The sequence below is a fragment of the Pelophylax lessonae genome, assembly GCF_965119305.1.
Source record: "Pelophylax lessonae genome assembly, chromosome: 2".
Classification (NCBI taxonomy): Eukaryota; Metazoa; Chordata; class Amphibia; order Anura; family Ranidae; genus Pelophylax; species Pelophylax lessonae.
This window is the reverse complement of record NC_138769.1, coordinates 209,259,009-209,276,771: the sequence shown is the minus strand read 5'-3', so window position 1 is coordinate 209,276,771 and position 17,763 is coordinate 209,259,009. Positions and strand designations below refer to the sequence as shown.

Genomic DNA, 17,763 nt, shown 5'->3' with positions numbered 1-17,763 from the left:
GAACAATTTGAGGAGTGTATGTTAAGTTAATGTCCCCCCCTCGCAATCGGTTTGCAAAATGCAGCGAGATTTGCAGAGTCGGGTCGCATGGGTGTTCACACGATACGATTTTGGTGTGGACAAAAAAGGATCCTGCACCAGTTTGGTGCGCACCCAGTGCATTTTGAGCCATACAAATCCATGGCACAAATTGCACACCGGGGAGCACTGCATGTAATTCACACAGGAATGTGTTGTGATTCCAGTGCGAATTACGGTGTCTGGCACTGCAACAGTGTTGAACCCTGGCTCAGTAATCATTGTTTCCCCCCATAAATAATTTTGGCATGTAGTGCAACAAGTTTTTAATTTCTGTTTGCTCAGAACAAAATATGCTTAGAAGTATAGGATGTTGGAGATGTCTTGGATTAACCAGTTATTTTATTTACAGGTACCCTCCATGTAGGTGATGAAATTCGGGAAATCAATGGAATTAGTGTAGCAAACCAGACAGTGGAACAACTTCAGAAAATGCTGGTTAGTAGATATTTCTTATGTTCTAGAGTATCAGAGTGCATGACCGTGTCATGTATGATCTGTCACTTTCTTGATGAGTAAGGCCGGTTAGGCTGAAGCGCTGGCAGTTACCCCTCCATTTGCACCTTTTGGTCACATTTGTCAAACTTTCCACCTCCACCAATTTTTCTGTGGTAAGTGTAAAGGCTGACAAACTGAGCGTTGACCTTAATCTGCAAGGGTGTTACATGTACTCACTCCATGCTCAGTGTTCTGCTATTCAACCTGTAGGAAGAATCATTCTGCTACTTCACCTGCTCCTGAAGCACCACATGGATTTCCAGTCTGTATCAATTGCCCACCTGCAATGACTTAGTCACTTACACCTGCCTAAAACTCTCATTAGCACCAGCTGCCTGGCTTTGTAAGTATTTTAGGCCTTACCTCACATTTGTCTTTGTTACTTTCATCAGGTATTAGAAAGCAACAGAGGATAGTCCCACTGCCATAAGTGACTCCAGCCAGAGGCATAACTAGAACCTTCAGGGCCCCGTTGCAAAAAAACATGTAGGGTCTCCCTGGACCCCCCACCCCCTTCCAGTTGAGCCCCGGGCTTCCAATTTTGTGAGGATGTCCATGGACATAGTTTGAGAACCCTGCCTCCCGTGTGCCCCCTGGCATGTGCATTCAGCTGATCACATGTTAACAGACTTGCCAGTTATCGGCAGTCCTTTCCTCCTTTGCTTTGTCTGAGCGAGGAAAGGAGAGCTGTTAACCGGCAAGACTGTCAGTACATTGTTTACACTGATCGGCTGCACTGATGATCAGTGCTTTGATTATCAGTGCTAATTAATGCCGCCTATCAGTGCTCATCAGTGTCACTTATTTGTGCTCATCAATGCCGCCTATCAGTGCTGCTGATCAGTGCCCCCTATCAGTGCCTTTCAGTGCTAATCAATGCAGCCTATCAGTGCTCATTAATGCCCATCAGTGCCACCTATCAATGCTGCCTGTGCCACCTATCGGTGCTCATCAATGCTACCTAACAGTGCCTCTTCAGCAGGACTCTGAGCGGAGACCCTGTCTTATACAGCCCAAAGCCTGCACTGACAGTTTCCCCTACACTCGCATGGATGGGAGAGATGAGAGCTGGTCTGCTCCTTCCCCTCCTCCTGTGTGTACTGCGGACAGTGTCAGCTGCTTAGCTTCACTCTTCCTGCAATGCACACAGACGGAGGGGCAGGAGGAGAAGGAACAGACCGGTTGTCTCATCTCCCGTCTGTGCGAGGGAGGGGGGAACTGTCAACGCAGGCTCTGGGCTGTATATGAGAGACTTTCAGCTCAGAGTCCTGCGGCAAGCAACCCTGACAGTGGTGGAAGGATGGCGGCCGGTTGCGAGTGTGACCTTTGCAACCCTGGTAGTTCTGCAACTGACTTTGTCCTAGTGATTCAGGGCATGTTAACCTGGTATCCACTGAGGGAGCCAATGTCTGAAACCATAGATTCTTGTTGTTAAAGGGTGATCGTTATCAGAGCCTCCTTCAGCTCTGGTGGGATGGGAAAAGTGTTGAAGAGACCCCAACTGTGCTCCAACATGATCTTCTAAGTCTGCCTATAAATTCTCCTTAACCCAAACCCCTGTTGCCATTTCAGATTCCAAGTCCCAACATTCTTTCTCAATATAGGCTGTTTGTGGGTACTGTTATCCCCTGCAGTTGACTTATTGATGCCATGTGTATTACCCTACATCTAGAGCAGGGATCTCCAAACTATGGCCCTCCAGCTGTTGCGGAGCTACATGTCCCCATGAGGCATTGTTAAACTCTGACCTTCAAAGACATAACTGGGCATGAGGGGAATTGTAGTTCCTGAACAACTGAAGGGCCATAGTTTGGAGACCCCTGATCTAGAGGCTTAGCATACTGTTTCAGGCCTTGGGTCTTTTAGAGCTACCTGCAGCTACAAATACCTTTCCATTACATCTGCTGTTTAAGTAATTCCCCTGTGCATACTGAAAACATCCTGAAGGTTCCTGGGTCCCACCTGGAAGCATGCCAGAACCATTTGACATACATTTTTTAGACCAGTGGTCTGTACCTACCTACTGTGGATGCTTCTATGATCCACATTGACAGAAACCACCACTAAAAGGGTGCAAGGTATACTCCCCTTTTTGGACTTCTAACAGTCAGTTGAACTCCCTCCTAAGATCCCAAATGATACAAATCAATTTGCCCCCCTGTCCTATTGATGGTAACCCTGATTTGTCAAAATGGGTAGAATCCCTTAAAGGGGATACCTCCACCACAGGGGTTGACTTTTTTTTTGTTTCACAGAGCAGCTGGAGCAAATGGGTAGAGCCTTGTGCATTAGTTGCGATGGCTTGTTACAATTAGCAAAATTTGAGACATCAAAGGAACATCTTATTCGCTTACCCTTCGAAGGATGTTGTCTCTTCAAGCTTGCTCTTTATACTTTGATTAGCAATGTCATGGGTGGCCAGAGTGTGTGCAGATCTGTGGAAGGGGCAAAGGAATCCCACTCTTTTTCCCATTTTACATTGCAGTAAGAACGTGTAGGTCCTCCTAATGAGATCAGAGCCTGAAAGCAGAGGTCCCACTCTGACCTTATGTATGACAGTTATTACTATAAATAGAGACTGCTTGTGTACATCTGGACAGGTTCTCCAGTAGTTTGCCTCCCTGCAATTTATTGGCTTGGGACACCCCTTTTAGTACACTGGCTAACTTTTTGTGTATGGCTTCTTCCTCAGCTGCCCTTCATCCCCCTTACGCTGCTGTCCTATGTTCACCATACTCTAGGACTCCCTATTCTTCTGCAGGTGGAAACTTGGCATTGGAAGTTGTCTTCCAATCCGGAATTACACTTTCTTGTTCAGGAGAATGGTACTTTTTTATATTTGGAAGCTATTCATCCTTTTATGGTGTTTGGTACCCCTCCACATTCCCCTTCTTAGGAGGACTGCCTTGATTTACAAGGTTTATTGGGATTGCTATTTTTTTTTTTTTTTTTTTTTACAAGGACCTGACCCCTTAGCAGCCTTTGGAGGCATCTGCTACTTTACATAGCTGTGGACTATGTCTATCCTAGTACCTAGTGGAATACATAGACCACCTTCTTTAAAGTGTCATTAAACCCACAGCCAACTTTTCACTTGATAAAGCAACATAGCAATAAAAGCAACTGTAGATCTAATACATAAATATTCTATTTCAAAATACCTTTTTCTCTTTCGTTCATTGATGGACACAGCTCCTGATCTACTTGACCATTGGGTTATACTGCCCCCTACAGGAGTAGGACACTAGGCAGAAAAAGAACTTGACTACGCCTATAGGCAGTTCCAGGAGGTATACTCCCCCCCCCCCCCCCCTCTGTGCTATAGGTATTCCGTTTTTTTTTTTTCTGCCTAGTCAAGAGTAAGGACCTGCTAGGATCTCTGGTCCTGGCAATTTTTTTTTTTTTCTTTTTAGATTTTTTTTCTCCTGGTTTTTCCCTGTGAGATCTAAAATCAACTGCCAGACTGAGCGACGGGCTGGATAATCTAGATCCAGTAGTGGCCCCCCCCAAGTCTGGCCAGCGAGCATGCGCAGACCTCGGCTCTGCTCTAGGTCGTCCGCGACATAGCCCCCCGGGTGGGGGCTGGCCTGCGAGTTTAATGCCTCAGCAAAGAGGTTCTGTCTGGAGCGGTGCCCGCCTCTTATGGTGAGTAGCTGCCCCCCCCCCTTCCCCCTGCTGAATTTTGGGGTGGACGCAGGCCCCTCCCTGGGATGGTCAGACCCCTGGGTTTCCCTCCTTCCGTTAGGCCCCCCTCCTTGAGTCTGGTCCTGTGGGTCATCTATTCCCCACCCCCTCCACCTATACTGGGGTTTTATGGTGCTTCGGCTACCTTCTGGGGCTCGGACAAGGTGTTGTACTGGCAATGGCAGAGGGGGAGGCACCGTCGGTGACCGTCAATCAGCATGCGGGGGGCTGTACCTGGTGGGGGCTCCTGCCATGGCCCCACTTCCTGATCTGTGTCTTGCCTGGGCCCTAGGGATCCCTCCTGGGAACCGTGGCGGCCATTTTTCGTTAGTCCAGCATTGAAAATGGCGGCCATTACTGTGGAGCCTTCTGGGTGGCGTTTTTAGCTGTGGGAGCCCCTCCTTGCTAACTCCTGGGCCTCTTTCCTTCCTGGACGCCGCACGTGGAGTGCTTTGATCCTGGTGCTGCGGGTGACTACCTGGTGGGGTGGTGAGTCTGGTGGTGTCCTCTCCCTCTCTCTGCTGCAGGGTCGTGGGCTGCTCTGTTGCTGGCAACTGGGTGGTGTTACCAGCGCGGTGGGGGTGTCCCTAGGCGGTGACTTTTTTGCAATTTAGTGGGGTATCCTTATTCCTCATGGAGTCTTTGGAGCACATTTCCCTACCTCACCCCCTCTCAGAGCCTGTGGGGCCCTCCAGGTCCCAGCCATCCATTGATTGATGCACTGACGGTAGTCATTCTATATGTCCTCGGTGCAGGTGGCTTTTGGGTGGGGGGGTAGTAAAAAGCACGGCCCGCTGTCCCCTGCTTCATCTGTCTCCTCAGATCCTCAATCTGATCTGGCCGCCATGAACGGGGCCCAACCAGAGGGGTCTGCGACCACGCGCCCTGAGTTCTCAGATAGTGAGAATGATTCCTCCTGTAGCAGCGCACGAAAAGGTGCTGGTGGATGCACTGATTGTGTCTGTGCGTGAGACTTTAAAAATAGAGGACCCAGCTGAAACTGAGGCAGAAGCACCGGTTCCCTTTGGTACTCTTAGGCTCGGTTCACATTTATGCGATGCGGGAAGGCTGCGAATTCGCAGCCTGTTCCCGCATCGCACACGCACCCCCGGCAGTTCACACTGCCATATGCGATACGCTGGGGGTGTCAATGTAATCTTAACGACACCCCCAGTTTGATCGCATATCGCAGTGCGATCGTGCAGTTCGCACAGGAGCGGATCGCACAAGTGTGAACCGCTGTGCGATCCGATCCTGATGCGGCTGCAAAAATGCCTCCTGTGCGTGTTTGCTCCGGGTGCGATGCGAATTTAGCCATACAAACTGTATGGCTAAACTCGCACCGCACAGCTGATTGCATGTAATGTCGGAGCAGTGCGCTCCGATATTACATGCGAACCCGGCACTGGCACAAATGTGAACCGGGGCTCAAGCCATCTAGAGCGGCGAAGGGGGTTTTCTTTTCCTGTCAATACGGCTTATCCCTGACGCGTTGCGCTACGAACACCCGTAGCTTTCTCAAAGGGGGAAAGCTACGGGTGTTCGTAGCGCAACGCGTCAGGGATAAGCCGTATTGACGTCACTTCCGGTCTTCGGCCGAGACCGGAAGCTTCGGATCTCACCGCATCGGCGGCTACATTGGAGATTGTCTGCACGCTTTGATCTGCTTCTTTGTGAGTAGTCTGTAATTTTGTCATTAATAAATTATACCCTATGTACTGCACCATGAGAGCCTCTTTTGTTTAAGCACTAGACACAGGGAGATACTTATGTGGACCGAGTTGAAATTACTTAATCCATAACAACCGGAGGATAGTATGTAAAACCATAACAGCTGGAGGATAATATATACACGTCAGAAGATAGTGAGGAGCCTGGAGATTTATACTTAACACTCTTTTTGAGTGTTGTGGAGGTGAGCGGCCACTGCACTCGGTGTCGGATTGTGAGCTCACCGGGACGCACTCACTTTGATTTGATGTGTTTGAAAATCTAGTTCACCTTTTAAATCACACTGGAAGATATCACCATATATCTATCGGCACTTTGCACCTTATGAATTCATTTTTATTGGACAATCACTAACCTTAGATTTATTTCATGGACTATTTGTGCATGTCTGATTCAGCACTTTTGCACTGTTTTTGAATTGTTTATATTCACTTTATACCGCTAATTGCACGATTTTATATTATTTATTGATGTGCATCATTTATATGATTAGCAACTATTCACTTATCAATTGTTTTTCTTGCTGGTCAATTGTGTTTGTTTATGATCATGCAGATCTGGATTCAGTAGATTGTTCACAATTTGATGAAGCTTTGAAGATTTTTTTTCTCCACTATTAATTTTCTTTTCTTATTCTGCACTATTTTGATTAATCATCCACCCACACACCTACACAATTATTCATTATGTAATTAATGTTATCCACAGTCTTTGAGATCATCGGTTGTAGATAAAACGAGTGGTCCCCCTCATTGAGAGTATAGCGCTGATTTTTACTTGCTTTTTAATTTATCTCGGATACCTCTTTGGATGCAGCTCCCCTGCGTTCTAGACTCTGTTTCGGCAATGGTCTTTAGGCGTGTTTTGTGGCTCAAATGTTGGTCTGAGGACCAGACTTAAAAAAAAAAAAAAAGCCTTCACTGATCTTACTTTTCAAGGGGATCGCCTATTTGGAGCTACCCTGGATGACATTATTAAGAGTCTCACAGGGGGGAAGAGCACCTTTCTTCCACAAACTAATAAGTGTAAGGAACCTCGTTGCCGATGTAGCCCATCCTCAGTTCACAGGAAATTTTTTCCTCGCTCAGGGTCGGCTGACAAGGGTTCAAAGCCTTTCAAGACCTCTTCAGCAGGATCCCTGTGACCTTTGTCTGCCAAGTCCAAATCGGTTTTCTCCAAACCCGCAGACAAGGCACGTTCTGCATGAAGGTGTGCCCTCACCTGTGCCTGGGGTGGGGGGACGTTTTCGCTGATTTCCATATCCGTGGTCTTCCCTGGTGCAAGACAAATGGGTCCATAAATTGATACAGTCCGGCTACAAGATCGAGTTTCTTACCTTCCGGAAAAGTTCTTTCCTTTCAATGTGCGTCTGTCTCTGGACAGATTGCAAGCCCTGTTTGGGGAGGTGCAAGGGGTTATTGTTCCGGTTCCAACTTAGGAATGTTTTCGGGGGTTTATTCAAACCTGTACATGGTCCCGGAGAACCTTTTGAGGTGGTCCTGTTTGCACAGTTCCATACGAGGTCCCTGCCCGTTGTTCCTTCCAAAGGTTGTCTCTGATTTCCATATGAATGAGGACATTGTGTTGCCTTTCCTGTGTCCCAGGCTAAAACATCCTAAGGAAATTGCGTTGCGTTCCCTGGATGTGGTTCGGGCTATTCAGGTGTACCTGGCAGCTACGGAGTCTTTTAGAAGGTCAGACTCCCTATTTGTACTTAAGGATGGGCCTCAAAAAAGACTATCCGCTTCATCTGGGGCCATTTCTAGTTGGATCAGACACACGGTGACTCAGGCCTATTCGATTAAGGTCAGGTTCCTCCTTTCCATGTGAAGGCGCACTCTACGTGTGCGCTCAGTGCTTCTTGGGCCTTCCGTCATCAGACATCAGAAACGCAGGTGTGCAAGGCGGCTACTTGGTGGTTGGTGCACGCTTTCACAAAATTTTATTAAGTGGATGTGTTTGCATCTGCGAATGCCTCTTTTGGCCTCAAGGTTTTGCAGGCTGCTGTTTAGGGGGCTTGTTCCCTCTTGGGAGTGTACAGTTTTTCAGGTGGTCTCCAGTTGTTTTGGTTGAGCTCCTGTTTACCTGGTTGGCTGCGGTTTAGCCTTGGGAATTTTTTCTTGCTGTTCCCACCCCTCATGTTTTGACAATGCTTTGGGAAGTCCCACTGGTCAAGAAGATCAGGAGCTGTGTCTGTCAATGAACGAAAGAGAAAATGGGATTTTTGACTTGCCATAATCAATTTCTCTGATGTTCATTGACGGACACAGCCTCCACCACTCCTATTACAATACTTCTGACACTGCTTGTAACAAAACGGATTACCTATAGCAGACAGGGGGAATATACCTCTCGGGACTGCCCATAGGTGTAGTCAAGTTCTTTTTCTGCCTAGTGTCCTACTCCTGTAGGGGGCAGTATAACCCAATGGTCAAGAAGATCAGGAGCACACTGTGAGTTTGGTGGGACAGAGCAAGCCTCTGACATGTCCTGCAATTGTTTTCTCTGTGATCCCCTGGCCGCACAAAGACGGAGCTGCCCTGCAAGCTGCTTGAAAAAAGTGGCGTGTGGCAGCTGGAGGACGACAGAGAATGGCTTCCCAATCATCAAATCTCAGTGCAAACACACTGGCAGTGGCAACATAGTAACAATAGAAAAAAAAATCCCCCCTGCAAATCGGGACTTTAGGGACAGAGAAGACACCAATGACATCAATATAGTAAAAAATATTGCATTTATTAAATCACTTTAAAAACATGTCATGTGGGCACAGATACAAAAATGAATGGCAAAACAAATAAACCTATACCACAATAGATATGTATATGAAATAACACATCCTAAGGGTTGAGGTTATTCGTAGTGCATTTGTCTCCATAGCAGCTGACGCATTTTCAGGTTCATATCCTTCATTAGGGGTGTAACGTAAGGAGACACTGGGGCCCTCTATATATGGCTGCCGAACGCCCGCGCATGCGCACCTGGCATGGCGCAATGCTCCAGCACGAGAAGGCAGACAACGGGACCAGCAGGCCATGGAGCGCACGGCACCGCCCCATCAACAGGCACCCACAATAGAGGCCGCACCAGACACTGTCAGATGACCCTCCAAGTAGTGTCATAATGAGAGGAAAAAGTCCATCCGGGAAGAGATGCCACCCAGACTGAACATCCCCAGTGTGCAGGGTGGAGGGAGCAGAGAGGGGAAAAAAAATGTGTATGAGAGAAGGGGGAAAGGGACCTATTGTGAGGATATGTAGTAACTTGGCTAAATAGATGGCGTATTGATTACCTCTATATATAAATAATTGGAAACAGAAAAAAAAACCCTCTGTGGGACTTTAAGGGGCTACGATGGAGTCAACGCATGTGTAGAAAAATATAAGCAGTTTTTATTAAACATGACAATTATGATAATGGAATAAACATGTTAAAAAGAGGTTGTGGAGTAAAAGGCAAACAATACAAAGACCGAAGAGAAATCAACCAAAAAGGCCCAACCCCCAGAGGTGATTGGGTATGGGAGGCCCGACAAGTTTTGAATACTACAAAACTGATTTCATCTTCTTCAGGGGCACATTGGTTGAATGTTCTGTAAATACATATACATCAATAAGTATATATCTTTCACAAACTTTGTCACTTTTCAAACATCAAAATAGTTTAACAGTCTATACACTGACTTTATTTACTGTATGCAGTAACACAAACCCACAACCAAGAATAAAAGAATTAAAGAAGCCGCTGCATATCCTCTTAAAAGTTGCAGAGAAAGGGCGTTGGCGGATGGGAGCAAGTATGTCCGTGCCTTGACACACGGGGTTGGCCAAATAGGAGCCTCAGGGACAGGACAGATCTAGACTTTATAGTATAAAGACCTGTGGAGGTCAAATGGACATGAAGTTAGTCTTATACAATGTATGAAGAGAGTCATTATGCAAGTACTGATTGTGTTATATCCCATGTATGCCCCATATGACATCAATGACAATGGCCATATAATTGGATATTGGAGTCAAAATAAAGGTACCTAAAAAAAAAAGTGACCAAGCCAGTAATCTACATATAAATATTCATAGCATAGGAAATCGGCTGATCGGGTTCAAGTATACAGACAATACTGCTGCAGGTAGATGTGGGTAAAGCCATGTATATGAATACAGGGATTTATAGCTAGTGTGTAGTTCCACAGAGTGTCCGTGGGTTCTGCATAACCCAAAAAAAGCCAAAAGACATTATCTCCCGTACCTGCTGTTGAGTGTCTGTCCTGTCCTGTGGTCAAGTGCGGAAATGCTTGTCTGAGTCTAAGACTAGCTCGTTTATTTGGAGAATAATTGGGGGATGGATCTATGAGCTTGGCTCCTATTGTATAATGTCCAGCCCTATCAGAGAATGCTCCGTCACAAGCCGGCCCCCTGGGCGAGCAGCGCGGGACCCCGTCTCCACGGCAACAGAGGAAGCCGTCAGCGTTGCCGCCCGTTCAATTGGATGGACAGAGGTGGGAAGCTACGTCGGTATCTGCTCAAGTCCGCAAGGCAGTAGCCAGTGAGCCGGCAGTGACGTCACGTTGACTGCGTAGTTGCCACGGGGAAGAAACCTTGCGTCGGACGCCCAGCGGCGCACGTGTCGAAGCAGGCAAACCCAGAGGGAAGCCCGCATAAGGAATGGCCGTAAGTCACGCAAGCGTGACGTCCGGTCTACGAGCGCCGGGTGACAGGGAGCAAACGGGATGACCCCAAACCCAACACAATCTAAAACAACCAAAGAGGATGCAGACAGCTGATTAACAAATATGAAATATGTTACTTGCCAGGAGTATGATCATGAGATATAGATATATATATATATATATATATATATATATATATATATATATACATATACAAACCCAATTCCAAAAAAGTTGGGACACTGTACAAATTGTGAGTAACAAAGGAATGGACCAATTTACAAATCTCATAAACTTATATTCTATTCACAATATAATATAGATAACATATCAAATGTTGAAAGTGAGAGATTTTGAAATGTCATGCCAAATATTGGCTCATTTTGGATTTCATGAGAGCTACACATTCCAAAAAAGTTGGGACAGGTAGCAATAAGAGGCCGGAAAAGTTAAATGTACATATAAGGAACAGCTGGAGGACCAATTTGCAACTTAGAAGGTCAATTGGCAACATAATTGGGTATAAAAAGAGCCTCTCAGAGTGGCAGTGTCCCTCAGAAGTCAAGATGTGCAGAGGATTACCAATTCCCCCAATGCTGCGGCGAAAAATAGTGGAGCAATATCAGAAAGGAGTTTCTCCGAGAAAAATTGCAAAGAGTTTGAAGTTATCATCATTTACAGTGCATAATATCCAAAGATTCAGAGAATCTGGAACAATCTCTTTGCGTAAGGGTCAAGGCCGGAAAACCATACTGGATGCCCGTGATCTTCAGGCCCTTAGACGGCACTGCATCACTTACAGGAATGCTACTGTAATGGAAATCACAACATGGGCTTAGGAATACTTCCAGAAAACATTGTCGGTGAACACAATCCACCGTGCCATTCGCCGTTGCCAGCTAAATCTTTATAGGCCAAAAAAGAAGCCAAATCTATACATGATCCAGAAGCGCAGGCGTTTTCTCTGGGCCAAGGCTCATTTAAAATGGACTGTAAAGTGGAAAACTGTTCTGTGGTCAGACGAATCAAAATTTGAAGTTCTTTTTGGAAAACTGGGACGCCATGTCATCTGGACTAATAAGGACAAGGACAACCCAAGTTGTTCTTAGCGCTCAGTTCAGAAGCCTGCATCTCTGATGGTATGGGGTTGCATGAGTGCGTGTGGCATGGGCAGCTTACACATCTGGAAAGGCACCATCAATGCTGAAAGGTATATCCAAGTTCTAGAACAACATATGCTCCCATCCAGATGTTGTCTCTTGCAGGGAAGACCTTGCATTTTCCAACATGACAATCCCAGACCACATAGTGCATCAATTACAACATCATGGCTGTGTAGAAGAAGGATCCGGGTACTGAAATGGCCAGCCTGCAGTGCAGATCTTTCACCCATAGAAAAATTTGGCGCATCATAAAGAGGAAGATGCAACAAAGAAGACCTAAGACAGTTGAACAACTAAAAGCCTGTATTTATGTTGATGCCATAAAATTTAAAATCAATTTATTTTTCCCTTAAAAAAATGATACATTTTCTCAGTTTAAACATTTGATATGTCCTCTATGTTGTATTCTGAATAAAATATTGAAATTTGAAACTTCCACATCATTGCATTCTGTTTTTATTCACAATTTGTGCAGTGTCCCAACTTTTTTGGAATCGGGTTTGTGTATGTGTATATATATATATATATATATATATATATATATATATATATATATATATATATATATATATATATATATTTAAATAATGCAATAACAGCCCCTATATATATATATATATATATATATATATATCTCCTACATATCCAAAGATAAATGTATGTAGCATCCAGGGTTTGAGTGGAGCACAGTTGGAAATATGGAGGGGGGGGGAGTGGCCTGTAGAGACACTATCCAGCTTGCTTCTCATTGGGGCAGTGTTTTGTTCCAGTTACCCCCATCCCCCCCCCCCCCCCCCCCCCGGATTTGGATGAACCTGGTCCAAAGCTAGCTAGAAATCTGACTGTAGGGAATACACCCAGATGGACATCCATTAGATGTCTCCCCAACGGGAGTTCCGGATTGCACGTTTTCATACTGTGTATATGTCTATATATTCTTTTGTAAAATTCTAGTTTTCTCTTGCCTATATAGAAACATCCACATGAACAAGAGAGCAAATATATAGACTGTTTGCAGTTAGCAAAATGCTTGGGCCTAAATCTCCCTTTCGGGAGATTAAAATGTGTTAGTACTGATGTATTGACAATATGTACAACCTCCGCATTTGTATGTTCCTGGCCTTTTGCAAGGGTATTTCCTATATTCACCCCGAAACTCGCTCTTAATCAGGTGATCTCAAAGAGTTCTTCTGTATGTGATAGATGGGTGTTCCAGGTATGAAGGGACTAAGTGTGGGGTCAATCTGTAAAAGATGCCAATGCTTGGCAACAATATTTTGTATTGATTTGTGTTGTTTGGTATATTTTGTAATAATGCGGAGATAGTCGTTCCGAGTGGATTTCTGTTCGGAGCGATTGGTGCCAAACAGTAAATACTGTTTCGTCTGACTAATGGCCCGTCTATATGCCTTTTTATTGGCATGTGTGAGAGTAACGTCTTTGTAGTAATCTGTCCCTTAAGTCATTAGCTTCCTTCTGAAACAATACATCGTCTGAGCAGTTGCGGCGAATACGTAAATATTGGCTATAAGGTATGTATTTAATGAGGGGTTCTGGATGTGAGCTTGTGGTGTGTAGTATTGAGTTGCCTGATGGTTTGCGAAAAAGGGTGCTGGTAAGTAGCAGCAATAGGATAGTTTGCTAATGTGTTGCTTCTGACAATAAGAAGGTCTATGGAAATGGCAAGAACAGCCAGGATTTTACAAAGAATGAAGAGATGCACACTAGGAAGCTTAAGCACACAGGTAGCCGACATGTTGTAATTGAACTATGCAAAAGAAAAAATGTTTTGTTTAGGGCACTTGAAGGAGAGTCCGCTTTCTGGACCCTTGCAGTCAGAATTTTTCTGAGTAGTCTGTCTGCAAGCTTCGACCAAGTGGGGCCCTGCAGGTGTCTAATGTTGGTAGCTACCCTTCACCAATAGGGCTTCTCAACTCAAATCCTTGCTAAAGGAAATACAACATGTGAGTCAGTGTAATCTTGCCCAGTTGTTTGGGTGTTAGGGACACTTCCCCCTTCCTCTGTTTAAGGGGGCAGTGGGATGGTAAAGGGACATCCTAATATTGCCTTACCTACTCTCTTGGACTCTCGTTCCTCTTAAGCCTCCCCCTTGGTATCTGGGAGCCTAGACTTGGTGTGGATATCCGCATGGTCTTTATAGACCAAGAAGTCCCTGGAGTGATAATTCAGCCTTTCAAGCTGAATAGGGTGGTCTCTTCCCCCCTTCACCATGGACTTTCCCTGTCCCCCCTACCAAGGAAATCAGTCTTGTTCCCCAGAGCAGTAATTTTCCTGTCATTTTGAGGAATCCCAGTATGAGTCAATTCCTTGAACTGGATTTCATTGGACCTCATTAGGCGCTGCAAGGCCCTAACCTCTGGGAAAGTGTTGGAGTTCTCCCTTTATTAGGATAAGTTACTACTTTGGAAAACATTGAGAATGCTACTCTCGTTTTACATAGTCTCTAAGATTTGTTATTACCATCAAACCTAATTCAACCAGTGAGTTTTCTCCAATGAGAGGTTTGTGCACCTGAGTGCACCTCATCTACTGCATGGCAGAATGTCCCAATCCTTGGAGGACCCTTTGCTCACTTGGATTTTCAACAAACTGGTTCCACTGGTCTCCTGCTGCAGGTGCATCTTGCTGCTGATAGAGTATATCCAGAATACTTTGTGGGATCTGATCACCTGGGGTTAGGTTCTCCTTCCATGGCTGATCAAGAAGCTCTACAGATCCCTTCCTTGGTTCTTGGTAAATGCTCTTAGTGTTTTGGCTAAGGACCCTTACTCCATGGCTGTGGATGCTTCTCTTGCATGGGGCACTTCAAGTTATGCCCAGAACCATGTTCTGTTTGTTTCTTTTTTAGGCCCGTTACGCATAGGTCCTCTGTCCACCTGGTGTTTTAAGTGGGGTAAGCTTTTGCTCATTCTCCTGCTTGCTGGTCTTTACATGCACCAGTCTGAAGCTGTAGTATACCTTAATCCCTGCCTGCTCTTGTATGGGTACTTTTCACACACTCTACCTCTATACTATTAGATCAGGTTGACTTCAGGGTTTGTACTCCAGAGTTGTTTACAGTCTCAGGGGTCCATTGACTGTCCCTGGGACTATTGCTCTGTGAAGTTCTTACTTTCTTGGACACCAATGTTTTTTGGATACTAATATTTTTAGGTAAAGTTGACCTAGGGAATATCCGATTGCTTGTTGGGGATCAGGAAACATTGTTTCTCTTACGTCCTCCGACAGTCGCCGCCCCCTTCCAAGTCCTCACCAATGGGTATTGACCTTTGCTCCGTAGGAGTAGCTAGGCAACAAGAATTTTTAATACAAAAGCTTTTAGCATAGACACACCCCTAGGGGCTGTCCCCCTCAGTCAATACCTCCCTGCACCAGCATTCCTGACTCAGTTTGATCTTGCCTAGCTTAGGAGTAGCTGGCTTTCCTGTGCTGGGTCTTCAGTCTCAGCCTTCTACCCTTTATTTGAGTTTATTTCAAGTGTTTTTTCTCTTTTTCTTGCTAGCTGTTATTTTGTCAGCCTTAGTTTAGGGATCTTCGGATGAAGAATCGTCATGCGGAGCTGGGTCTCAGACTGGCCACCCTGGATCCCAGGGCTGAGAGCCAGATGGATCCCCAGCCTGCCATCGAGCATTCAGCTTAGGTTTTACCCTGGCACATTGAACGACCCATCCCTGTTCGCTGCAGGGATGCTGCCTGTGAGGTGGCTACCTCACTGGACGCCATGGCTGCGGTCCACATGCGTCCTGGCTGCGGCACTCCCTGTCTGCCCTGATGGCGGTTTGCCGCTGGAGACGGCTCCCCACGCCATCTGGTACGGTAAGCACCTTCTGTGTGGGTGTCAGTCTGTAGCTGTGTAGTACCCCCCATGTCTGTGTAACTGCGGGCTCCCTGTCAGATCCCTGTGTGGCTGCACTGCCTGTGGGCTGCAAGGGGGGGCCATCCTGCTCTGCTGTGAATGCTCTGAGTGCAGTTTTTGTGTGCAGACTTGTTTTGTGCGGCGGTCGCTGCGGCGATCCGCCATTTTCTTTGCCTGAAATACTGTGACCGGCCCTGTCCCTGTGCAGCGCCGTGTTTTGGCGCCATTCGCCGCCATTTTGGGGGCGGTGCTCGTCCGGGCACATGTCGGCGCCATTTTACTGTAGCCTTCTTCCCCAGCCGAGTGGCCATTTTGCGGGAGCCTTCATAGGCTATATCAGTCAGCCAGCATTGCATCACTTCCTCTTTCTCTGGGAACAGCGATCGGTGGCAGCAGTCCGGTGTGCTCTCTCCAGGTTTTTGCCTTCTTGTCCTGTCATTCCTTGCTCAGTGTTATCTATCCCTGCGGGGTCGGTGCATACCGTAGTGTGCGGTGGGCTGCGCTCGCCGTGGTATTAAAGGGCCAGTACCTTTATTACTTTTCTGTACTGGGGCATGGATTCTCAGGATAGCAAGTTTCCCCCCGCCCTGGTGGGCTGCTGCACCCCCCGAGGGGGGCGATCTGACCGCTGTAGTGGCTTCCTTAGTGTCTCAGGTGCAGATGCTGATGGCTGAATGATCCGCAAAAAGGGCCAGGGTATCCGTTTCCTCTGATTCAGAGGGCGATGGGGCTGCTGTGGCTGGCGTGCCCTTCTCGGGGTCCCGCTCATCTCTGGACCTTCTGGGGTCCGAGGGGGAGGCAGAGGTGGAGGGGGTTGATGTTTCTCCCCCTGGCTCGCCTGAAGAGCTTGCACTCATGAATGAGCTGATTGCTTCCATAAAATATACCTTGCACCTGGAGGATGAGCCTACTCCTCCTGCTAGGGTGTCCTCTTTTGGAACGCAGAGGACTCGCAAATCAGCACAGGTTTTTCCCTGTCCTGCTGAATTTCACCATACGGTTAATGAACAGTGGCGCAATTTAAAGAAGCCCTTTACGGTGCCAAATAAGTTTAAACTGCTTTATCCGTTTGCGCCCTCCACCGACGAGCGTTGGTGTGTGGCGCCTCAGGTGGATCACGCGGTGGCCATTTTGAACAAGGCTACTGCGGTGCCTTCTGAGGATACCCCGGTTTTCCGGGACCCTACGGACAGGAGAATGGAGTCTCTTGCCGGTCATGCCTATATGGTGGCTGGTTCTATGCTGAAGCCTATTTTTGCTTCCATTATGGCGGCACAGGCTGTCGCAGATTGGACAAAGATGCTCAGGCGGACCTTAGTGGCTGATTCAGCTTCACCTACCACGTTGGCTATGGTGGACCAGATCCATCAGGGTGTCATGTACTTGTGCGATGCGGACTTGAATTTAGCTCCCTTGGCTGCGCGCCTGTCGAGCGTGGCGATACTGAACTGTCGTTTGATTTGGCTGAAGAATTGGTCGGTCGACCAATCTTCTCACAAGACACTGGCGAATTTTCCCTACGCGGGATCTCGCCTTTTTGGGGAAGCTTTGGATACCCTGATAAAAGGGGTTACGGGGGGCGAGAGTACTCTCCTGCCCCAGTCTCACAAGCATAAGTCTTTCCGTGGAAAACGGAATCCCTCGTCTAGGCCCTCTCGGGTCCTTTCGTGCCTTTCGGTCGCAGTCCAAGGGCAAGCCCTTCAAAGGCCAAGGCTCCCAGAAGAAGCCGTGGGCGGGGAAGCAGAAGTCCGGCCAGTCCGGTTCAACTTCCCATACCACTTCCGCCTGAAGGGGCGCCCTCACCTGTTTCTGGGGTGGGGGGGACGTCTGCGCGGTTTTCTACAACCTTGGCTGGCCCTCATTCGGGACAGATGGGTTCAGGAAATCGTTCGATCTGGTTACAAGATCGAATTTCTCTCTCGGCCGGCGGGCAGATTTTTTCCCTCAAATCTTCAGCTGTCTCCGGAGCGCTTGCAGGATCTGCACCTGGCGGTGCGGGACCTGCGGGCCCAGGGGGTGGTGGTCCCGGTGCCTCATCGGGACAGATTTCGGGGGTTTTACTC

At 47.0% G+C, this 17,763-nt stretch overlaps 1 protein-coding gene across 12 annotated transcripts in view; it reads left to right on the top strand.

Annotated features, from left to right (window-relative positions):
- The window catches only part of CASK (calcium/calmodulin dependent serine protein kinase), a 651,701-nt gene that overhangs the window by 550,961 nt on the left and 82,977 nt on the right, over nucleotides 1–17,763 (top strand). For all 12 annotated transcript variants that reach the window (XM_082246666.1, XM_082246669.1, XM_082246671.1 and 9 more), the window contains one exon: nucleotides 431–516. In XM_082246666.1, the coding sequence (XP_082102792.1) occupies nucleotides 431–516 (86 nt within the window). The remainder of the gene's footprint in view (nucleotides 1–430; nucleotides 517–17,763) is intronic.